The sequence below is a fragment of the Mustela erminea genome, chromosome 5, assembly GCF_009829155.1.
Source record: "Mustela erminea isolate mMusErm1 chromosome 5, mMusErm1.Pri, whole genome shotgun sequence".
In the NCBI taxonomy this organism is placed as follows: Eukaryota; Metazoa; Chordata; class Mammalia; order Carnivora; family Mustelidae; genus Mustela; species Mustela erminea.
In genome coordinates this window covers 111610238-111635478 of record NC_045618.1, presented here as the reverse complement: position 1 = coordinate 111635478, position 25241 = coordinate 111610238, and the positions used below count along the sequence as shown (strand labels likewise).

At 41.9% G+C, this 25241-nt stretch overlaps 1 protein-coding gene across 7 annotated transcripts in view; it reads right to left on the bottom strand.

Moving 5' to 3' along the window:
* The window catches only part of PPP1R36 (protein phosphatase 1 regulatory subunit 36), a 31664-nt gene that overhangs the window by 5685 nt on the left and 738 nt on the right, over positions 1-25241 (bottom strand). For 3 of the 7 annotated variants that reach the window (XM_032344488.1, XM_032344483.1, XM_032344484.1), the window contains 6 exons: positions 24767-24831; positions 12584-12670; positions 11924-12021; positions 11767-11833; positions 9098-9196; positions 3900-4034 (listed from right to left, as the gene is read on the bottom strand). In XM_032344488.1, the coding sequence (XP_032200379.1) occupies positions 3900-4034; positions 9098-9196; positions 11767-11833; positions 11924-12021; positions 12584-12670; positions 24767-24831 (551 nt within the window). Of the gene's footprint in view, positions 1-3899; positions 4035-9097; positions 9197-11766; positions 11834-11923; positions 12022-12583; positions 12671-18578; positions 18704-24766; positions 24832-25241 lie in introns of those variants that run through there. The other 4 variants (XM_032344485.1, XM_032344486.1, XM_032344482.1 and 1 more) reach the window with 4 other exon arrangements.

Below are 25241 nucleotides of genomic sequence, written 5' to 3'. Positions count from 1 at the left end.
GAGCTTCAAGTATGCTCATCCCTATGCCAGACTCTCTGGTCATCCACCAGGCGACAGCTTGCACTGAGAGCAAAGGAAGAGGTAGAAATCCTAAGACAGAGGTGGGGTTGGCGCCGGAGTTGGCCATAAACAAAGAATAGATCTAATTCTACAGCATATGCCATGAAGAGGTTTTCTTATCTATCCTGGCAAACACAGAGATCTTTTACTGAACACATTCATCAAAATCGTGCCAAAGCTTTTGCATTATCAGGATTTTACAGATGTATTTAGAATAGAAAAGCATGTCCTCCTACTTTTCGAGAAACATGAAAGCACTAAATTAACAGCCCCCAAATTGCTGGTTCTTCTGAAATATCTAATTTAACTCCAGAGACAAATAGCATAAGGTGTCCTTGTCCAATATTAAGTATGTATATATCAAAAAGTCAGAAAATACACGAGAATGTTCTCAGGGGAATATTAGCTTATTCACACTGGAAGTGAAAAAATGATGTATTAAAATCAGGTAATCACTCCTGACTAGCAAAATAAACTGTCCTCACCTTCTAGATAAAAATAGCCAGAAGAACAATATAAACGCCATTCTAGGACATAATCAAGGCCCATGGCCAATTAACAACTTTTACTGGCAAAAAACATGCTGTAATCTGTTTTCCTTGATATCCTTTGTTGGCTCAATGACCTGTATGAAATTTGTTCTGTGAGTAATGGGTGGTGAACTCTAAAGTCTAAACTGATGCTTTTCTAAACTGCGATCCAATAGCCAGGAGAAAATCAGGTGATGTTGCACACAACCACAAAAAAGACCAGCACCTCCTGGAGAGGAACCAGTACTAAACCCAGGCAATTCATTTCTTTCAAGCATAATGAGTTCTTTAAAAGTCTGTATAAAAATTACATTGTAATAAAAATGTACTGTTAAAAGTATAATAATTTAAGTGTAGGCTTTACATCCAGAGAACTAAAAGATACAATAAAATCTCTAATTATGATAGAATTGTTCAGTTTGGGTTTCTCAGTCTCAAAATTAGTCTGTGCTGCACATATGCTTTTATTTTTAATGTTTTTAAAGATTTATTTATTTGAAAGAAAGAGTGTGCACACATGAGTGGGAGGAAGGCACAGAGAAAGGGGGGAGAATTTTAAGCAGACTCCCCGCTGAGCCCAAGGCACTAAATCCCACAGACCCTAGATCATGACCTGAGCCAAAAATCAAGAGTCCGACGACACCTGACCAACAGAGCCACCCCGGTGTCCCTGCACACATGCGTTTAAAGATTAAACATTAAGAGGCACCTGGCTGGCTCAGTCGGTAGAGCACGCCAACTCCTGGTCTCAGGGTTGTGAGTTTGAGCCCCACACTGGGTGTAAAGATTACTTAAAAATAAAAATCTTTAAAAATTAAACATTAAATATTGCCAATACAATTACTTTTTTAGAGTAGGTCTTTTTCTGTTTTGTGTTTTTTTAGGGTAGGTTTTTTCATTTTTAAATAAAGGTTTTACTTTTTATTTGAGAGAGAGTGTAAGAAAGCAAGAGAACAGGAGCAGTGGGGAGGGGTGGAGGGAGAGGGAGCAGGCGGCTCTCTGCTGAGCAGGGAGCCCAACTCGGGACTCAGTCCCAGGACTCTGCGATCATGATCTGAGCTAAAGACAGCTGCTTAACCAACTGGGCCACCCAGGACCCCTACAGGGTGTTTTTTTAACCTTGCTGTGGACTGAATATTTGTGTCTCCCTAGCCCCACCCCAAGTTCATATGTTGAAGCCTTAAAAACCACTATCATGGTAACATTTGGAGGTGGGGCTTTGGGGGGGCGATTAGGTTCAGATGAAGTCACGGAAGTAGAGCCCAGTGATTTTCTCTTTCATTCATGGAGAGACTCAGTGAGAAGGCAGCTGTCTACAAGCCCGGAAAAGGGCTCTCACCAGAACTGGACAATGCTGGCCTCCTGATCTCAGACTTCCGGGCTTCAAAATTATGAGAAAATACAATTCTGCTGTTTAAGCCATTCAGGCCATTCAGTCTGTGGTAATTTGTTACAGCAGCCCAAGCTGACTAATTCAAACCTCAAATTCTAGTTTTTTCAATCTAAAGTGATACTTACAAGACAGAAGAAATTAGAGTAATGTGAGAAAAATTTTTTTAATAGGGGAAGGGCAAGGGCAGAGGGAGAGAGAGAATCCCAAGCAGGCGCCATACCCAGCATGGAGCCCAACCTGGGGCTCGATCTCACAACCCTGAGATCATCACCTGAGCCAAAACCAAGGTTACAGCACTTAACTGACCAAGCCACCTAGGCACCACTGAGAAAATGTAATTTTAAAGTGATTGAATAGGAAACTGTGAAGCTGATGATGAACTTGCATGATTATTGAACAGCATCAGAAACAAGATAGAAATAGTCAAATAAAGATTTTAAATATTTTCATAAAGTGTAAAAATATAAACATCAAAGGCAAGCAACAAACTAGAAAAACAAATGGCCAAGCTTCGTTATAGGACACATAAATTACCCACTTTCCAGATGATAGATGGTTAAAACTAGATAAGGCAGTAATTAATTTAACAATTAATTATAATAGTAATATAATAAACAGGCAATAAATTATTTTATACAGAAAAACAGCACAGACCCCACAGTCATGAAAGATATTCAAAGTCAAATAAAATATCTTTAAGCTTTTTTTTTTTTTAAACTTTAAGCCATCAAAAATGTTAATCTAATAGAGCTAGGTATGCTTATTGCTGATGGTGGTACAAAACGTTCTAGACTCTTTGGAGAACAATCTGGCAGTATGCAACAAGAGCTAGAAAACTACTGATGCCTTCTAGGTAAATACATTCTGGGTTATAAGCCATAAGTAAAGAGCCCAAATAGACAAAGTAATTTATATGAAGATATCCGACGCAGAAACACCATAAAGCAGAAAAACTGAAATCACGTTAAGTTTGCACATAAGGAATGGTGAGGCAAATTGGTATGTCACACAGCAGAACACCTATAGTTGCTATTCAAAGTTGTAGGTGAGGTTCTGTAAGCAGAGTAACAGAATGAGGTACACAGAAAATGTAGAACACAATCTGTATTTTGAAAATGTGGGGAATGCGGAGAGAAACCATGAATTCTGTTCTTTCCTATAAAGTTAAAAGTAAGGAGTTCTAGCCATGACCATGTTGTGGCTCTTGAGCCTGTTTTAAAAACCACTCAGAGAAGGGGGTTGGGGAGGGGGCATTAAGGATCAGAGCTTTTTCTTGATGCCTCCAAATTCTCCTGTGATACGACTATTTTTTTTTTTTTTAAGATTTTATTTTTAAGTGATCTCTACACCCAATGTGGGGCTGGAACTCACAACTCCAAGATCAAGAGGTACATGCTATACTGACTGAGCCAGCCCAGTGCCCCACAAGATACTTAAATTTTAATTACAGTGATACATAAACTGTCAGTCTAAGGAAAAAAGTATCTCCCCACAAACAAGGTCATCTTCCCTAATCCCCACCCTCTTAGCTTGTACCCATGGCTATCTATCCGTTGCTGTAAAATGAGCAGCGGGAGGGCAGGAGACACACCCAGTGCCCCCTTCAAAACCGGCCCACGCCAGGCCTCCTGCCCCTGGCAGCCATGTGGCCATGATCGGCAACAGGAAGTCTTCCAGGTTGAGAGCAAGATGCCACTGAGCAAGTATACAGTGTAAACTCTGGGACTCTTCCCAAACTCGGCTTTCCCAAACAAAACGGCACCTATATTTGGGTCTGAGCGTCACCCGAGCCCAGTTATTTTGTACAGTCAAAAAGGAAACTTTCTCAAAGGCACCAAAAGTCAAAGTAAAGGGTCTTCCAGAGAGGACCACACAAGCAAGGAAGGATCTCACAGAACTCGTAAGTGTGCACTTACTTTCCACAGCACATGTGATGCTTATCAGGCATGGCCAAGCCCAGCACGAGCATGCAGTACTTCTGCGCCAAGTACTTCTGCGCCGCCTCTAACTTACTTATAACCAGTTCCATCTCTTTTTTCTCCACAAGGCCCCTGAAAGAGAAAATGATCACGTGCGTTCATTTGGGCCAGAAGTGTAAATTATTTTGAAAGAAATACACAAGTGAGTCAACGCATCTCACCTCCCCCTTTCATTTACTCTATTTGAGCTAAGGGAGGGCCTCCAAGCCCTTTGACTTTTATCATTATAATCAGTATCTCGAGTTTATGGTGAATTTTCACTTTTTTATAGATTCTTTATAGTATGTATCCTTAATCTTACATATAGGCCAAGCTAATTTATACAGAATAGCTCAACTAACAAATTATCTACACTGGTTTCTGAGGCAGCGAGCAGCCCATTTCCCTGCTGTTTTGTTAAAAGAGTAATGGAAGTTCTCTCCCTCCAGCATCCCCTGGGTTCCTGATGTTGAAGGTTCAATGTTCGACCTTCTCAACGGTTCCCTTCTCACAGTTCTGTATTTGCTGAGGAAGCATGTGTGGACCACTCCTCTGGGAACTTTGGCATCAATTATAATAACCTTACTTCCCTGTGAAAACACTTCCCCAGTTCCAATTGAATTGCAAAGGAAAATTTCCAAAAGACAACCTGTTCTTAGGTTACAGCATGTCTGGAGCCTAAATAGAGTTTTTGTGGTACAATATAGTAGGAAACTGTATTTCTTTTTTTTTTTTTTTTTTAAGATTTTATTTATTATTTGACAGAGACAGAGATCACAAGTAGGCAGAGAGGCAGGCAGACAGAGAGGGGGAAGCAGGCTCCCTGCTAAGCGGAGAGCCCGATGCGGGGCTCCATCCCAGGACCCCAGGATCATGACCCAAGCCAAAGGCAGAGGCTTTAACCCACTGAGCCACCCAGGCACCCTGGAAACTATATTTCTAACAATACACTCCAATGATGGGATAGAAAAGTGAAGTCTCGGGGCGCTTGGGTGGCTCAGTGGGTTAAAGCTTCTGCCTTCAGCTTGGGTCATGGTCCCGGGGTTCTGGAATCAAGCCCCGCATCGGGCACTCTGCTCACTGGGGAGCCTGCTTCCTCCTCTCTCTCTACTTGCCTCTCCGCCTACTTGTGATCTCTGTCAAATAAATAAATAAAATATTAAAAAAAAAAAAAAGAAAAGTGAAATGTCATTGGCTTTTTATCTGCCTTTTAATTTTCAGAAAGACTTAAACCCCATGAAATGCACTTTTTTTTTTTAAAGATTTTATTTATTTATTTGACAGACAGAGATCACAAGTAGACAGAGAGGCAGGCAAAGAGAGAGAGGAGGAAGCAGGCTCCCCGCTGAGCAGAGTGCCTGATGCGGGGCTCTATCCCAGGACCCGGAGATCATGACCCGAGCCGAAGGCAGAGGCTTTAACCCACTGAGCCACTCAGGCGCCCCTGAAATGCACTTTAAACAACAGGGACAACACACTGCCCCCTCTGATATCAACCACTAGACTGATGATACGAGGATATGCTGTGGAGGCAGGGGTTTAAGGATAATAGAGATATTACAAAGCACAAAATGTTACCACATGCGATGAGAAGTCCTGTGAGTCACTGGAATAAAAATGAGTTTCTGGAATAGATAAAGCGAGTTCCGGCTTTAAAATACCCAAATTTCATATAACCCAAACAACTGCACCCCAATGCCCATCATTACGCCTACCTCCTCCCTGTCTCCTTCAGCAGCCCCCACCCTCTTATTTCTCACCCCTAAGGTGCCAGAACTGCCAGCAGCAAAGACAGCCCCCTTGCTGTTGAAAACAAAACAACAAAATGCCTTGAAACTTTTAGGTCCCTGGTCCCCAAGATTAAATATATGTAAGAATCACCTGGATACTCGCTAAAAGTGTAGATTCCTAATGCTACCCTCTCTCCAAGATCTTGATTCAGTAGGTCTGCGTAGAGCCTGGCACTTAAATATAATCCTTTGGGAAAAACGTGATGATAATTTCAAGTGCCATAAGACTGACCATAAACTTGGATCCAATGATCTCTCCTGGAAATTTTTCCTTCTTAAAAAAATTATCCAAAATTAAGGGGGAATCTACTGCATGAAGATATCCAATTATTACCTATTTGTCTGAAAACCGGCAACTCCTAAAAATATATAAAATGGAGGGGGAAAAGGAGTAGTAATGCAGGCTGTAGGAATACAGCCAAATACTGCTCAAGGACTTGACATTTATTAACTTAACATATCAGTCCCTCTAGGATTTATTCCAGCACCAAAGTCCATACCCTTAACCACTATTCGTACTATACTGCCTCTTAATAGGTAAGTCAGTCAGTCGATAACACACATTAGCTGGATGGGAAGTTATGCCACCATTAAAAAATTATAATTATGAAGATGTAATAACTTGAGAAATACCGGTTTTAAAAACTGCAGAATTTTGCCTTTGACAGAAGCTACAAATCGTAATTACAAATGGATAAACTCTGTATAAGAGAGCTCTGCTGACTGGGACAGGGTGGCGGACGCACTGCAGAGGCTGAGAGGCTGGGGAGTTAGGTAGAGCTGGGCTCCCATCTCAGCTCCATCACTAACTAGGCAAGTCCTCTCCAGCCAGCTCCTTATCCTCTCTGAGCCGTAGCTTCTTCATCTGTAAAATGGGGATAAGGTTCCTTCTTCTGGAATTCGGGCCTGAATCATCTAAAACCACCAACGTATACCTCGGTACCCCTTCCCACTCTCCTCTCACAGGTTGTAGGCCTTCCTCCCAAGGAGCAACCTCTGAGCTAAAACAGAATGAATTATCTCATCTAATCTGGATGATAACTCCGTAAAGTAGATACTACCATTATCCCTGTTCTACCTCACTAGTTTGACTGAAATCAATTTTTTACTTAAAGTTATTTAAGTCCAGATATCTCAATACAGTCTATATTTATTTTATATTTATTTTATTTATATTTATTTATTATATTTAAAGTAAACTGACTGACTACTGGAAGCCTGAAAGTGAAACGTTAATATAATTATTTTATTTTATTTTATTATTTTTTTTAAGATTTTATTTATTTATTTGACAGAGAACACAAGTAGGCAGAGAGGCAGACAGAGAGAGAGGAGGAAGCAGGCTCCCTGCTGAGCAGAGAGCCCGATGCGGGACTCGATCCCAGGACCCTGAGATCATGACCTGAGCCGAAGGCAGCGGCTTAACCCACTGAGCCACCCAGGCGCCCAATATAATTATTTTAGAATCCCACCATAGAGCCAATCATTTTAAGGCTTGGATTTTTCTGTCATTCTGTAACTGATTCCTTCTAAGAAAGTCTACCTTACACCACTGTGCTCTAATAGTTTTAGTGTATTTCAAAAACAACTAAGAAACCTTTTTCTCTGTTGTCTATTCCTATAAATATAGAAATGAAACAAAGGTCTCTGCTAGATTAGCAGTAACCCTCAGAAATAGAAAACACCACATAAAATATAAGCTCATGTGCTGTCAAAGTCTCATCAGGTCTTTTTCGGGGATGGTAGGACTCCTCAAACCTTCTGAGCCTCTCCAGCTGGCTAAACCCTTTTGCTTGCCACCATTGAAACAGTTCACAAGGGGCTCCTATGTGGCTCAGTCGTTAAGCATCTGCCTTTGGCACAAGTCATGATTCCAGGGTCCTGGATTGAGTCCTGGGATCAAGCCCCGAATCCAGCTTCCTACTCAGCGGGAAGCCTGCTTCTCCCTCACCCACTTCCCCTGCTTGGGTTCCGTTTCTCCTCTGCCAAATAAATAAAGAAAAGAAAAGAAAACAAAAAAAACAAAAAAACCTCCTCATGATCTCTGGCTGCCCTGCTGTGAAGGCAGCCCTGAAATAATGCGGATGTGGTATATTATGATGGCTTCACTGCAGTAGCAGTATCTGAATTATTTATCTGGTTCTTTACAAAACTGCTGTCCAGATACATTTATCTATCCATAAAATGTTTTTCGAACTGCTTGGTTGTACCCACGGATTTTGCTTTTTAAAAACATTCCACAGCAAGGAACTGATGACTCTGACAGCATTTCTAACAGCTAAATCATTGGGTTGGTTCCACATATACTGGGGAGGGCAGCCTGGGCACTTGGAAAGTTCCATGGCTTACAAAAGGTCACCAAGCCTGAGAGGCATTGTTCTGCTCTGGACTCTGAGTTTCCAGATTCTTGCCCTGTATAGCTTGGAGCCACCTCTGCCTAAAGCAGTTAAATTCTTCCTATGTAGCCTAAGAAATCTTGTTTGCTTCTGTGATATGGAATATCATTTTGGTTGTATCTATTAATTTTTTTAATTTTTAGTTTTTTTCACTAGATGCTTACAAAGGCCTAGCAAGAATCTCATAAGCATAAAAACCAGAGAACCAATATCTCTATCTGCAGCGTCCAATATGACAGCCATGAGTCACATGTGGCTACTGTGCACTAACTGTGGTTAGTCTGAACTGAGGTATATTGTAAGTGTAATTCAAATATCAGATTTCAAAGACATACTACAAAAAAAAAGTATGTCATCAGTAACTTCCTAATATTGACTACATGTTACAATGACATTTTTGAGTCACTGCATTAAATAAAATACATTATTAAAATTAAATTAAATGTGGGGCACCTGGGTGGCTCAGTGGTTTAAAGCCTCTGCCTTTGGCTCGAGTCATGATCCCAGGGTCCTGGAATCGAGCGAGCCCTGCGTTGGGCTCTCTGCTCAGCGGGGAGCCTGCTTCCTCCTCTCTCTGCCTGCCTCTCTGCCTCTCTGCCTACTTGTGATCTCTGTCTGTCAAATAAATAAAAATCTTAAAAATTAAATTAAATTAAATGTATTTTATTAAAAATAAAATACATTTACCTTTATCTCTTACACTTTTTTAAATATAGCTACTGAAAAATTTTAAGTTACATACATGGCTCTCATTATATTTCTACTGGGCAGTGCTGGTTTACAGTGTCTGGAATATTCTGTTGCTAGAAAAACACTTGAATTATTCAGTTAGCTTTAAGAACGGATGACCTCCTCCCATATAAGATGTTTTTGTATACCCCAAAACTTTAAATATTTCCATCATTTCTTTACCTTGGTTTTAACACTGGCAATAAAACAACTTTAAAGTGCACTACGAAATCCTACTTACACCATATAGCTTTTGGGTTTCTTTTCCAGGGAGATTTTTTCCAAGTAATGAGACAAATAGTACAACAATGCCATGAGGAAATTGTCAAGATTTTTATTCCTATGGGGAGAGTAAAAAAAGAAGGAAAGAAATGAATGCTAACATATTTATCTTTTCTTCAAATTTTTATTTAAATTCTAGTTAGTTAACATGTAGTATAAACATATTTTAAACATAAAACTTATCCTAAGAATACATGGGCACATGACAGAAGAATATGCAGAAATACACATTATCACGCCTATCACACAACTAATTCACCATTTAAAATTCTATCCTCTATACTACTAAAGATGTAAGAAATCTGATTTTTAAGACCAAACTTTTTAGGGGAGACGGGTCACACACTAAATTACAATTTTTTTTTTTTAAAGATTTTATTTATTTATTTGACAGAGAGAGATCACAAGTAGATGGAGAGGCAGGTAGAGAGAGAGAGAGAGGGAAGCAGGCTCCCTGCTGAGCAGAGAGCCCGATGCGGGACTCGATCCCAGGACCCTGAGATCATGACCTGAGCCGAAGGTAGCGGCTTAACCCACTGAGCCACCCAGGCGCCCTACAATTTTGCTTATCAACTAGTTTTAATTTTTAAGAAGTTTTCATTAATAATATTTTCCATTGTTTAAAAAAATGTACACATGTGTAAAGTAAAAAGTCCTCTCACTCCTTTGCTACCATACTCCTATCCTATTTCCAAGTGACAGCCAAGAGAGGAATGAATCCTTCTTGAACTTTTCAAAGCACAGACCATTACAGATAAGGCCCTCCCCCACCAACACACATATGCATGAATATATGCCTTAAAATTTTCTTTGGTAATGAAGATAATGCTATATATGCACAAGTCTTTACAACTTGCTCTTGTCACTTAACCGCTTAGCATGGATCTCCTTCCACGATACCATGTTTCGATTCTCCTCATTCTTTTAAAAGCTGGATAAAGTATTCTAAATCTAATAATTTTTTTAACTAGTCCTCAATATGATGGATATGCACGTCTTTTAAAAATATTACTGACATTGCTGGAATAATTATCCTTATGGCCACATCTCTGAGTAACTTCCTAGGAGTGAAATTGCTAGGGCATGGTATATATATGAAATATGCTAGGGCACAGAGTTTTGCTCTAGGAAAAGGTTACACTGATTCACGATCCCATCTCATCTGTTTTAAACCTAGAAACATTTTGGGTGGCTCAGTGGGTTAAGCCTCTGCCTTCAGCTCAGGTCATGATCTCAGGGTCTTGGGATCAAGCCCCACATCAGGCTCTCTACTCAGCAGGGAGCCTGCTCCTCCCTGTCCCCACCTCTGCCTGCTGCTCTTCCTACTTGTGATCTCTCTCTCTGCCGAAAAAATAAACAAAACAAAATTTTTTTAAAAAAAAAACCTAGAAGCCTTTGTCTTCTTTCTCAACATTACAAGATTTTTGCTGCTTCCTTTCTAGCAAATGCAACCAGACGAAGATGAACACTGCACATTTTTTTCCCCACAACATTAGTAACTACCTGTCCTGGGTTGGGTTCTCCCAGAAACAGACTCTGAGGGGCGCCTGGGTGGCTCAGTGGATTAAAGCCGCTGCCTTCGGCTCAGGTCATGATCTCAGTGTCCTGGGATCGAGCCCCGCATCGGGCCCTCTGCTCAGCAGGGAGCCTGCTTCCCCCTCTGTCTCTGCCTGCCTCTCTGCCTACTTGTGATCTCTCTCTCTGTCAAATAAAATAAATAAAATCTTTAAAAAAAAAAAAAAAGAAAAAGAAACAGACTCTGAGACAAAGATGTGAGAGTTAAGTAGTTTACTTAGGAAGTGCCCACAGGAAACATCGGTATCAGGGTGGGGAAGCCAGACGAGAAAGGGAAGGAAGCCCACACAGCAAGCAGTGTTAACAAGTTCATTACCCCGGTAGACAGATGCAGTTCAGTCCTGTGGGGGGCTCTGTGAGACAGTGCAGAAAATTTCTCAGAGTTATCCAGACAGAAGGAAGCTGGGATACCAACTCTCCGTCTAGCACAACTCTGACTGAAGACTGCTTCTGGGGCACTGACTTGCCAGTGCTCCCAGCGTGCCCTGTAGTCAGGCTGAGTGTGCTCCTGCTGCAGAATAAAGCTTCAGGCCCCACAAGCAGCCTTTGCTGAATGCTAAGGGAATGTGGGAGGGCTCCCAATCTTTGGGTACCCAGTTTTCATTGAGCACTGGCCAAGTGTGGCGCCATGACAAGCACTTTCCACGCACAGCCAGACCAAGACATAATTACTTCTGATTTTGTATCTGAGGAAACAGGCTTAGAAAGGTCAAGAAGCTCACCCAGAATCATGCACTACTACCTGCTCGGGCTCCAAACATGTGAATGAGTTCACTTCAGTGAGTGAGTATACCCTCTTAACCATTACAGAAAGATAACATAGTCTTTATGGGACAATGTGCTCTCCATACTCGCCCTGGGGCTTTCTTTTGGGCTCCTGTGACTTCTGGCTTTCTGTCTTTGGTCTCATCTCGGAGACTGACTCCTGAGGGCATGGCTGCATAAAGCCAGTCCCATGTCCCTTCTCCAGAATCATATTTGTCATCATTGATCAGTCGGAATTGCTCCAGATTAAAGATAAAAGGTCTAAAATGTCTCACAAGCATTACGTACCTCATAAATGTAGTAAAAGAACAGATCCGCTGCATCTCGGTATCTTGCAGCAAAAACAAAGCAACAACTGAAAGGAGAGAAGATGAACAATTGAGAGAGGGACAAAGGGTCGTCGCAGAGGTTCAGGATATAGGAAGATGCCGAGACAGTCACTCACATTTAGCATCATGTAGTGTCACGTTGCCCTGCTGACCTCGTTTCTCTAAGGCTTTAGGTGACTTATCCTCTCTCGAAACAAACTTTTTATCTGTCAACCTGTTTTGGAAGAGAACAGTCTCTAATGGTGGTCTGAAAGGTCTCAAGTTGTATTTAATTGATCCTGAGGTACACGAGGCTTTTACTATAAAGGAAGGAGAGCCTGAGTGTCAAAACCCCAAAATGGGTTTTGTTTAATGGAGGAGAATTCTGGAATGCATTTTAAACATTACATTTACCAGGTGAGGGGTAGGAGAATTGCACACTACCTGATATAAAATATAAACACCAATTCCATCCAAAACAGATCATTTAAATCACCTTATTACCCATCTGTTTAGACAATCTATTTATGGTGTAGCTACTATTTTCAGATTTAAAAAAAAAAAGGTAAAAATGTTGAAATTTTGCTATGAGCCAAATTATCACAGGGATGTATCTGCAGGGACTACTGTAACATCTCCCACAGTGGAGAAACAGTGCATGTTCTTTCCTTAATGGGTATCTACACACCAACTGCAGGTAACGGAAATAATATTTTCTTAGAATATGTGACAACTTGAGCCATTCTGCTGAGAGGAGCTATGAGCAGCGCTTGTGACGGTTGGGAAGACGGTTATACCTGTCTGTAGCGGGACCATCAGTTTCAGCAAAGTGTATTGCTTTGCCTTTCTTTCCTTTCTCCTTGAGTTCCACTGCAGGTGTAAAACTGTAACAGAAGGGAGAAAATTAGGAATGTAACCTTTCCCCAGGAGGAAGACTGATCCTAGCAGGACAGTACTCATGGAATCTCAGGACCCGCAGATGTTATGAATGGCGCCTGAAGAGACTCTGAGCCACTGTGGATATTCGATTCACATATTTACATGTGGAACAACCATCTAGAAAAAGATGAACATTTTAGGCTTTATGTTCGGCGTCTACATATAAGTAGTCTCCAGAACACCACCATACACAAAATATTTCCATCCGAAAATGTTGTAGTAGCTTCACAAGAAAACAGAAAGCTCATGAGAAATCTGGAGAGATGGTTTTTTTTATTGAACACTTGTTAACCCACCAAGTGCTTTTAGGCACAATCTTAATCACAGCGACTCTGTGAGGAAAATACTACTAGTGTGGCCACTTTTACACACGAAGAAACTGAATCTTAGAAAGAGATACGTAATGTGACGAAGATCACTGAGGTCGTGTCAGAGCCAGGACCCGGGACTGGGATCTCTCACTGCAGAGCCACGCACGTACCCACCAGGCAGTCCTGCCTCCTGAGCTGCCATCTCAGTCATCACTGCTCTAGACTCTTTGACTATCTCACCGAAGGTTTCAGGACCCTTTATTTCACTCAAATAAACAACTCCGTTCTTAAACTCTAAGGTCACACAAACATTTACTAAACAGTAACAGAGCTAAGAAGGGACCATGACTGAGCAACAAACACACAGATACTGAGGCCATACTCTGTCACACTTTGCTCTGACAGGAAAAGAAGATGGCGTCTGTTCAAGTCCACACATAGCCTCTTGGGAATATCAGCAAATGCTTAATAGAAAAACCAAGAAAAACATTTTGAAGACCAGCAAAATGTGGTTCCTGCCTTTACAGAGAGTACATTTTCTGGGAGAATTGGGGTGTCTACCAAATACATTGGTTTGGAAGCCCACTGTGGATCATGATTTTCATGTTTCTGTCTGAAACAATGCCAGAATGATAACACGACCCAGAAGTTTAATCTGCCCACAGTTTCATGTCTCTCAGCTAAGCTTAAGTGCAAGTGTAGTAACAGAAGCACATTCCCCCAGACTTTACTCATTCTCTAAAGATGGATATGAATCATGTCTACTCTCTTCTCCTTGTCAACACAACATTTTTGTGATTTTAACAGTTGGTTAGGTTTTTTGTTTGTTTTGGGTTTTTTTTTTTTTTTGACACAACAGTTTTGAAACAACTTTCTTTGAAAATTTTCTGGGATTGATGTTACCCACAAAGTAATCATTTTAGAGAAATAATTTCCTGTGGGCATAATAAAGCTAATCAGTTTGCCTCTTTCTTCCCCCAGGAGTTTTTTTTTGCAGAATAGCTTAGCTCCCGGGACGCCTGGGTGGCTCAGTTGGTTAAGCAGCTGCCTTCGGCTCAGGTCATGATCCCAGCGTCCTGGGATCGAGTCCCACATAGGGCTCCTTGCTCCGCAGGGAGCCTGCTTCTCCCTCTGACTCTGCCTTCCACTCTGTCTGCCTGTGCTTGCTCTCACTCTCTCTCTCTCTGACAAATAAATAAATAAAATCTTTTAAAAAAAAAAAAAAAGAATAGCTTAGCTCCCAAAAGCATGTACATCATGTCACCACAAGGGAATGACCTTTTGCATTTCTCTTTTTTTTTTTTTTAAAGATCATTGGCACCACGTTGATCAGTGGATGATTTCTAAGCTCCCCTTATCGCTGGTGCCCAAGGACTGGGTATTTAGTGGGGGAGGGTATGCCGAAATATTGAGGGGGTGGGTGGGGAAAAAAAAGAAACGGATAAATACCAAATGTTGGTGGAGGCTACCACCAAAGAAAGACTGGGGGTTAGATGGCAGAGAGGTGAAATGGTGGTGAAGAGGTCTATCTTCCAAACTGTATATTTTCATTTTATTTGACTTTCTATTAATAACAAGAATATATGGATTTATTTCCTGCATCACTAAAAAAAAGTTGACAGAGTTGACAGAGACACACAGAAAGCATTATATGGTTGATACATTATATTGACAGACCATTTGGATAGCCTTTAATAAAATAATCTCCCAAACATCTAGGCTTTTTTTATTTTTTTAAAGTAGGCTCCAACGCAGGGCTCAAACTCACAACCTGAGACCAAAACCAGAGTTGAGATTAAGAGTCATATGCTTAAATGACCTAGCCACCCATACGCCCCCCTCAAGACATTTTCTAATGGCTCTCTGAAGATTCCTTTACATAGCCATCCTAAATAAGAACACAAAGTTGTTTTCACATTTCTCCTTTTATCATCAAACCCTTTTGGCCACTTACAAGCCACTGGCTATTAACGTTCCTACCCCAGGCTAAGGAAGTCACAGGACACCAGCTCTCCCAGGATTTCTCTTCTCTAGAAGACAAGATAGATACACCCAAATCTCAGTGACTGTCAACTGAAATTGCTGTCTCCTACCCTTTTCTCAGTCCTATCCCTATAATTCAAAGTGTCTTGCCCTATTTGCCTGAGATGATCTGAGGTGAGAGAGCCTTAAAAAAAGACACTAAGTACCTGGCCTTTGCCAGTAGTCTGACATTTACTGCTAAGCTTCTAGTCCTTATTCTCTGAACTTCGGACATGACTTCTCTACTTCACACTTGTTTGAGTGGCTCTTCCCTTGAGTCAAGTTTGCCTGGTGTCAAGTTCCCCTTGAGCCTCTAGCTCGCCTGGTGAGGATTCCTCCCTGTAAGTGCTCCACCGTAGCTCTACAGGCAGACTCCACTCGCAGTGCATGTGAAATCACCAGAAAGTGTCACTAGTAATAACTGACAGCTGTCCTTAAAATCATACCTCTGATTGGCTCCCAACTGTAGTCTGAGCTAGTTCTGTGCCCTCATGGGGTCTCCGCTGTCTCCCCCTCCATCTGGCAACCCATTTAGAATCTGGGCCTTTCTCGGACCACATTTTGTTACATTCCCAGTATTACAATACAATCATGTCGTTTCCCTTTGCCCTGAAATAAATGAGGGGAAAAAATCATATTTTCCCCTAGAACCCATCACTAAAATGCAGAAGGCTGGACCATTCTTGGCTTTCACACAAGTTAGAGCTCCTCAATGGTTATTAAAGTCTCCTCTCAGACCATGAGGAAAGACAAGAGGAGTTCGGGACTTCTGGCAGTAGTTTCCTGAACTGTATCCTCAGGGAAGTCAATGACCTTGGCAAAGACTCAGGAGGGCTGCTGGTTCTCTCCCAGCTGTGAGGATGGGGCTTTTCTTAAAACAAGAAAGGGTAGGACAGCTGACACTGTGTCAGGGGGAAGCCTGCCTCATGAGCCAACACAGAGGTGGCCTTTGAAGAAAGATATTCCTTCTTTAACAAATAAGAATTGCGCATGCGTGCTGATGGATTATCCAACACCCTCATTTACTCCTCACAAAGCATTATTATTCCATTTCATGGATAAGAAAACTGATCATCAGCAAGGCTAAGCAACTTGACAACCTAGTCAGTGAGGGACCTGGGATTTGAACCCAGGTTTTCCTTCAAAGTCTCTTCCTTAATTGCCTATTAAGAAATAATGACGATCCTTTCCCACCCATTATTGTGTGTTCATTCCTGTGGGGAGGTTATGGGTATCTTGCATTCTTTTTTTTTTTTTTTTTAAAGATTTTATTTATTTATTTGACAGAGAGAGATCACAAGTAGGCAGAGAGGCAGGCAGAGAGAGAGAGAGGAGGAAGCAGGCTCCCTGCTGAGCAGAGAGCCCCATGCGGGACTCGATCCCGGGATCCTGAGATCATGACCTGAGCCGAAGGCAGCGGCTTAACCCACTGAGCCACCCAGGCGCCCCAATACAGTTCTCCCTCTCAGGCTATAATCTGCAAATGTACGGCAAGATCCGCCTGTGACGCCGGGAGCTAGGTCCTCTATGAAGGGTAGGAGTTCCAAGGTCACTCATTCAGGAAAGATGCCAAGACCTGCAAGGTTAGGAAGAGGAAAGGGATCATCTTCTCTGAACTCAGGAACATCTACAAGACTGCAAACTCCCATTTGCTAGTGGGTGTAAATGAGGACCTCCCCCGGGTGGAGAAGACTAAAATCCCAGACAGGTTTCCCACGGTCTGAAATTGACAGGTTAAAAACCGAATGCCCTTGAGATCAAGCTTTTACTTTGTGAAAGCCAATTATTTGGATTCATAACACTTCAAATTTTCTCCCCCACTGCTGACTGTTCTTTCTTTAGTCTCCTTCTAAAGCTCCTTTTCCTGGACGTGTTCCCTAAATGAGAGCCTTTCTCAGGGTTCCATCTGGTTTCTCTTCTCACTTTCTCTGAGTGATTTCATTTACTCCACTAACATCGGTAACTGACAACTTTATAGTGAAGGTTCAATTCTTTCTGCAGACTTATAAAATGATACATCTGCCTACTGGACACCTTCCCTTGGCCATCCTACAGACACCTCAAACTCAGTATGTCCGACACTGAATTCATTCCGCTTTAACCTGTACTCCCTACTCCTCCCTCTCAGCAAATGGGCACCTACCAGTGGCCAAGCTGCAAAATGGTGTCATCCCTGATTTCTCTATCATCTGTGGCCCTTGCAGCCCACTGACACCTAATCCTTAAATACATGTCGAGTTTGTCTACTTCCCTCTCTTCCCATTGCCACCTTCTCGATTTTATCTACCATCACCCGTCAACATAATGTCTGCAACTGCTTCTCACCTTATTTCCTCCCTCTGGCTTTGTTTCCCTCCAAAGTAGCTTCCACCCTGCAGCCAGAGTCTTTTTTTCTAAGATGCAGTTCCAAACCCAGTTTAGTTCTCTGTTTAAAACCCTTCAGTGGTGGGGCACCTGGGTGGCTCAATCAGTTAAGCATCTGATTCTTGACTGGGCCCAGGCCATGATCTCAGAGTCCTGGAATCAAGCCCCATGTCAGCCTCCATACTCAGTGGGAAGTTTCTTTTTCTTTCTTTCTTTCTTTCTTTTTTTTTTTTTTTTAAGATTTCATTTATTTATTTATTTGACAGAAAGAGAGATCACAAGTAGGCAGAGCAGCAGGCAGGTGGGGGCGGCGCGGGGGGGGCGGTGCGGGGAGCAGGCTCCCTGCTGAGCAAAGAGCCTGATGTGAGACTTGATCCCAGAACCCTAAGATCATGACCTGAGCCAAAGACAGAGGCCCAACCCACTTAGCCACCCAGGCACCCCTCAGTAGGGAGTTTCTTAAGATTCTCTCACCCTCTCCTTCTGCCCCTCCCACACACACACACTCTCTCTAAAGTAAATCTTAAAAAAAAAAAATTTTAATGTTTTTAAATGAAGAAAAAAAAAAACTTCAAGTGGCTCCCCTGTGCCTTCTGAATGAAGATCAGATTCCTCAGCATGGCATGAAAGACCTTTCATGATCTTACCCTGGTTTAAATCTACTCATGCCTGCCTGGAACCCTGTATCCAGCCTCCTGAACTCCCTGCAGTTTCAAATATGCCCCAGGCCCTCTGACGACTGGGCCTTTACCTGTGTTGGGCCTTCTACATAGAATCCACTCTCTTCCTCCCCAACCAAATCTCTCTTTGCCTTCAAGTCTTGGCTTGGATATCACCTCCCCTGGGAAGCCTTCCCTGTACCCCCGTCTCCTGGGTTTCAGAAGATAGCCCCATCTGGGCACTGGGTCTAGGTACTTAGCTGAATGCAGTCCTTGGCCCTAGCCCAGTGGCAGCAGTAGTTGACAGTAACTAATGAATGGGGCTTAGAGAGAGCAGCAATCTCAGGGGAAAGAGTTAGGGTCGTAGCACTGCTACCAACAGGCTCTTTCCAACAGGAGCCTGGGAGAGTCTGGTTTATTCTCAGTAAGAAGGGCAGCACAGATACCCAGCCCACCCCATCGCCTTCCAACCACCCCAGTCCTCCTGTCTGTTTTACCTCCTTCCCACCACACTCAGGGCCATGGTGCTCCTATCTTTTCAGTGCTCTTGACCCCACTCCCCACTCCTCCTCTTCTGTTCCATCTCTTCTTTTTCTCCAAAACAAGCTTGAGATTTTCCTACCTTGAAAACAAAACCAACAAAAATCCCCTTCCCTTAGAACTGGATCCCCAAAAGGCTACTATCTTTTTTTCCTTCTTCACAAGATACTCTCTCCACTCTCACCAACTGGTAAGAGTACTCTATTTTTGCTAGGTTCTTGAATTTATCTCAGATGTTCTCTTCAAACTACTGTTAACCTGATTTCTACCTTACTTGCTTCCTGCAACGGCTTCTCACCCAGATCGCCTCCAGCAATCCTAACTTGTTACATCCAAAGCCGTTTTTACTATTTGCCCTACCTTCAACTCTCTTTAGCATGTGACACTGCGACACTCCCCACTCCATCCTCTTATTTTCAAAGGCCTATGTGTCTCAGGGTTTTTTCTCTGACTCTCCTAATTATTCTTCCTCTTTGCTAGCTCCTCTTTGACTGTCCACTATTCCTGGGAGCCACGTGAAAATACCCTTGAAAACTTTAAGATCTTTACACTTGATTAAGAGACATATCAAACCAATTACAACGTATGGAAATTATCTGGATCCTGATTGGAAGAAACTTATAAAACACTGGACAACAGCAGATACCAGAGTACAAATTCAATATATGATGCTATAAAGAAATTACCATTTATATTTGTAATTACGTAAACAGTAAGTTTTTTTTAAGAGAGCACTTATTTTTTTTTTTTAGGTACATATTGAGATATTTATAATGAAATGATATGATGTCTGGGATTTGCTTAAAAATAATCAAGGGGTAGAGCAGATGGGGTGTGGATGAAGTTGACTTTAATTTGGTGACTGTTGATGCTATGTCAAGAGAATGCTGGAATTCATTATATCATTCTCCTACTTTTGTGTATGCTTGAAATCTTCCAGTATAAAAAGTTTTAAATATTTACAATTATTTTAAAAACTTCAATAATGCTGTTAAGAAAAAAACTAGCAAAAAACCAGACCTGCAAGGATTTTAGATACTGGAATTATAAGTCACAAGATATAAAATAAATGTGACCAGTATCTTGAAGACAAATAAAAATAAGGTGGTAACCCTTAACACTGATGCACTGGTGTTTTTGGGGGTAGAACAATGCCGGAATCACTTTCAACTTTGTACATTTATGTATTTCTTTTCAATACATATGTACAACTTTGCAGTAAGAAAAAAGATACAGAAATGCAGAATGCAGTAAGTTAAAAGCATGTGTGTGTTTGTGTACACATATATAGAAGATTTAGAGGCTATAGAATCAAATATTAATATGTTAACAGTTACTTTGGGGGTGGAACTGCAAAGTTGTTTTTTTTTTTTCTTACTGGTATTTTCTGATAAAGTAGTATGACTTTTAAATGTTTTTTCAAAATTTTTAGAAGTACGTATTTCCTAGGGTTCTGACCTTTGTCATTTCATACCACACTCTAATTCTAATCAGGCCTCTCTCATGAGGGCCAAACTCCTTCCTACTGACCTGGGAGTCCTATGGGCAGGCACCTCAAATTCTGCACATCTACAAAAGTCAACTTGTTATCTTTCACCCCTTCCACAAACTTACTGACTCCCCCGCTGTCCTTATCTCAAGGGGCAATCTCATCACCCAGTGATTGCGACATTTGTGCTTCCTCGTCCCCTCCTCTCACAGCCAGTCTCACCAACTACTCCCTCCTTCAGCAAGGCCAGATTTAACTCCCAGCACCCCTACAACAGTAGAGTCAAAGACCCTGTTCTCCTGCCAGTCTTCATCAGAGCCCTAGTCCCATCCCCCCTGGATCGATGCTTGTCTATCTCTCTAGTTTTTTGGTTTTGTTTTTAGATTTTCTTTTAATTTATTTGAGAGAGAGAGAGAGCACATACAGAGGGAGAGGAAGAGGGAGGAGCTGACTCCCTGCTGAGCAGGGAGCCTGATCCCCCCAGGACCCTGAGATCATGACCTGAGCAGAAGGCAGCAGCTTAACCCACTGAGCCACCCAGGCACCCCTGTCCCCCTGGTTCTCATCATGCCCCTCCCGGGCTACTGTGGGAGAGGCTTCTAGAGCACAGATGCAAACCCATCCTGTATGCTCAGTCAAGGTTCATGGAGCGAACTAAACAGAACCAGGTATGAGTGCAGTGACTGAACAGGCCTTCCCTCTGTGCCTCCACTGCTCCCGCCTCTACCACCGTCTCCTCTCAACCTCCGCTGCCTCTGCCCTGTACCATCACCAGCAACTGGGGTGGCATAAGTCTCTGAAACAGAGTTTATGGAGGAAAAAAAAAAAAAAAAAAAAAAGAGCATGTTCTGCTCATAAGTCCTCTCACATTTTAATTTGTGATGGAATATGCTTAGACTCCAAAAGGGAATCAGTACCTGCATTTCCATCAAATCCAAACACTAATTCTGCTCTAAAACATACAAAGGTCTGCTTTCCTCTTCCTTAGTAACTGTCCTTAGCAGCAGGACTCCCAAGGGAATTCTGACAGTCTGAGACCTGCCACGCTGAGCTGCTTAAACACAGAGCAGCTCCACCACAAAGGGGCTGTCACCCACCCACTCTTCATGGCACTCTTTTCCCTCTCTTTCCTAACGGCTCCCATTTCATGTACTCCACAGTCTGGAGTTCGCATGTTATTTGGTTTGGTTTAGTTTTCTGCTTTTTAAAATTGCGCTATAATTTAACATGTAGTGAAGTACATGAATCTTAAGTGGCCAGTTTGATGAATTTTTTACTATGTACATACCCATGTAACCACCCCCCAGATCAATAATATAGTCCATTTCCAGCACTAAACCCTCCCCCACCCCCTGCCAGTTGATAATGTCCCAAAGGTAACCACTATTCTGACCTCTATAATCATAGTTCTTTTCTGCCTGTTATTTTAAACTTTTATATAAACGGAATTATAGATTTACATTTTTGTGTCTGGCCTTTCAACATCATCATATAATCTACCTTTTAAATAATACCATCACACATACATTCTCCAAAATTAGTGGAAATCAATCAAGCCATTTTTTTTTAAACAGGGTTTTTTAAAGATTTTATTTATTTATTTATTTGACAGAGAGAGAGATCACAAGTAGGCAGAGAGGCAGGCGGGGGAAGGGGGGGGGAGCAGGCTCCCTGCTGAGCAGAGAGCCCAATGCGGAGCTCGATCCCAGGACCCGAGCTGAAGGCAGAGGCCTCAACCCACTGAGCCACCCAAGTGCCCCAATCAAGCCATTTTTAAAGAATAATTTGGTAATAAGCCTAAAGAAACTAATGAGTATTTTATGAGTAAGAAAGTCAGTATGAAATTAAAAATCTGTAAATTTATTGGTAGGGTTGTACAGGAAACAGTGACACTTGGGGTGGGTTATCATTAAATTAGCACTGAAAATTAGTTTGAAAAATACTGCAAATTAATTTCATTTACAAAGGTCAGTAAGTAAAAAGCATGGTCCAACTTTCACCATTAGAAGAGAGAATTTTGAGGGGCACCTGGGTGGCTTAGTAGATTAAGCATCCGACTCTTCATTTTGACTCAGGTCATGATCTCAGGGTTGTGAGATCGAGCCCTGCATGGGCTGTGCTGGACATGGAGCCTGCTTGAGATTCTCCCTCTCCCCCTCGCCACACACGCCTGCTTTCTCTCCCTCTCTCTCTCTCAAAAACAAAAACAAAAAAGAGAGGGAGGGAGGATTGAGATAGTCTTTAAATATACATGAAGACTGAGAAATGAAAATGTTGGCACTTATAATTTATATCCATATTTTCTGGTATTTTAACATAAATTTAACTTATACTTTGACTCCTGTGATTATCTTGGCTGTCTAATCCCAAAGCTCTTCCTGTCTTTCTCACTGTTGATCTCACATTCACTGAATGTGACCTTCCAGGAGCTACACAACAGAATTCTCTGTGACACATCTGCAAACAAAAAACTGAAATGAATCACCACTTTGGAAATGACAGACTACTCTGAAATACTGAAACAAGTATTCTATGAAATATAAACTTTTGATTTTGACCCTAACATAATGCTTAGCCTTTAAACTGTTTGACAATTAATATTACTACATTTATAATATAACTATAAAGTACATCTGCTTAGCCTCTCCTATCTCCAGCCCCATTTATCCAACAGCCTAAGAGACCATTTGGGAACACATCACAGTTAACCTCAAACACATCACCAGTTCTGTTATTCTGTATACTAGGTGAAGGGCAACCCCAGCCATCCAATCACCCGAGCCGGACACTGGGAATCAGCATGAGCACTTCTTCTCTCCCTCTCCCTTCTCATCTTATCAATTCTATCTAAAATCATGTCAGTTCCACCTCTGACGTATTTCTTAGTCCTGCACCTTTCTCTCTGTTCCTCTAAATACAAGACTTCATTTCGACTCATGGTTTTGTCCTGTATAGCTATCTGTAATCCTCCCACAACTAGTTTTTTAAAGTGGACCCCTGCCTATGGCCTTCCTCTACTTGAATCTAGTTGGTTTATTGAAATATTCAGTAAACATCTAGCGAGGGTGTACTCTGCAAAGTTTTGTTTTGTAGACAGCTCCTGGTGACACAAAGATGAGTAAGACAGTTCCTGCCACTGAAGGGCTTATGGTCTATAGGAGGAAGACAGTGCATCTATGGTGGGAAGGGCTTTGGCATCAGACAAACCTGGTTCAAAATGTCAGTTTTGGTACTTACTGGCTGACTTTGGGTCGATCACTTAATTTCCCTGAGCCTTGTTTCTTCATCTATAAAATGGAGGTATTAATTCTCACTTTCCACAGCTATTTAAGAACCACAAAACATGTAAATTTCTGGCACATGCTAGGTACACAGCAGACAGTGGCTAGTATTGCTTAGTTATGCACTTTTTTTATTTTTTAAAGATTTTATTTATTTGAGAGAGAGAGACAGAGATAGCAACAGAGAGCACAAGCCAGGAAGAAAGGGAGAAACAGGCTCTGTAACAAGCAGGGGGCCCAATGCAGGGCTCAGTGCAGGGGCTCAATATGGGACTCCATCCCAGGACCCCATCCCAGGACCCTGGGATCATAACTTGACTCTCAACCAGACTCTCATAACCAGACTCTCAACCGACTAAGCCACCCACACATCCCAATTTACTCACTTTTTCATAGAGTCAGTATTTTCTCAATGGAGATTAAAATCAGTTTTTTCTAATTTAGTAATTTTCCCTTGGAGAATTGACTGTCTATTGCGCAGCAAGTATAGTACAGTCTCATTAATGTAAAACTGTATTTCTGTAACTCCAAGAGGCAATTTTATAAAGTAGTTAAGAATGTGGGCTCTTGGGACACCTGGATGGCTCAGCCCATTAAGCATTTGCCTTCAGATATGGTCGTAATCCCAGGGTACTGGGATGGAGCCCGTTGGGCTCCCTGCTCTGCAGTGCCTACTTCTCTCTCCCTCTGCCCCTCCCCACTGCTCGTGCTCTCTCTCAAATATCTAAAGCCTTTAAAAAAAAATATATATATATATATATAGGGCGCCTGGGTGGCTCAGTGGGTTAAGCCGCTGCCTTCGGCTCAGGTCATGATCTCAGGGTCCTGGGATCAAGGACCGCATTGGGCTCTCTGCTCAGCAGGGAGCCTGCTTCCTTCTCTCTCTCTCTGCCTGCCTCTCCATCTACTTGTGATTTCTCTCTGTCAAATAAATAAATAAAAATCTTAAAAAAAAAAAAAAATATATATATATACATATATACACATATATATGGACTCTGAGTTAAACAGACCTAGATTTTAATCATCTTAGTCACCTGTGAGCTGTGTGATTTGGCCAAGTCACTTAGTTTTCTTTAAATTGTTTAACCCTTTGAGTTCAGTTTCTTCATCTGTAAAAGTGGATGAACACACAGCTTTTTCAAAGGGTAGGCAAACTGATTAGCACAGTGTGGGTACATAGGAAGCAGTTGATATATGTTATCAGAAAGTGGTACCTGAAAGGCTGCTCCCCAAAATGGTTTTCTTTAGATGGTGGGATTTCAGCAGATTTTTATTTTGCTCATTATACTCCTGTGTATTGCTTGATGTTCTTTTTTACCCCAAGCACATGTAATTTTTATAAAAGCTATAATAAAGTTTTAATAAAATTTACCTTCTGAATTCAAGAGTTCTGGTTTCATCTTTCCAGTACCACATCCCCAGTCGCAATCCCAACTGCTATAAAATGAAATGTTGCAGCAAATATTAAAAATTCAGTTTACAGTACATACACGTCACAATGAACGTTTAACAATTCCCACTTGTTGCACTTTATTCAGTAAGGATGTAGAGTCTTCAAGTGTCGTAATGCGGGGTGTTTTTTTTGGTTTAACTGAAGCCAGGATTTTATCCTTTTTTGTGTTCAGGTGTAGTTTCAGTAGAAAAATGGAAGAGAAGGAGGAAGAGAAGGAAGGACATTTCAATTAGGCCGCACTCGTAGCCCAAGGCTCATCAGACCGATTTTCTGATGAACTGGGTCTCAGCCCGCAATAAACCGACACCCAGGGAGCCTCGGCGGGGAAGAGGAGATACGACTCGCCCGCAGAGGAGCGCGCTCTAACACCAACCCCGCCCTCCAGGGGATGTAG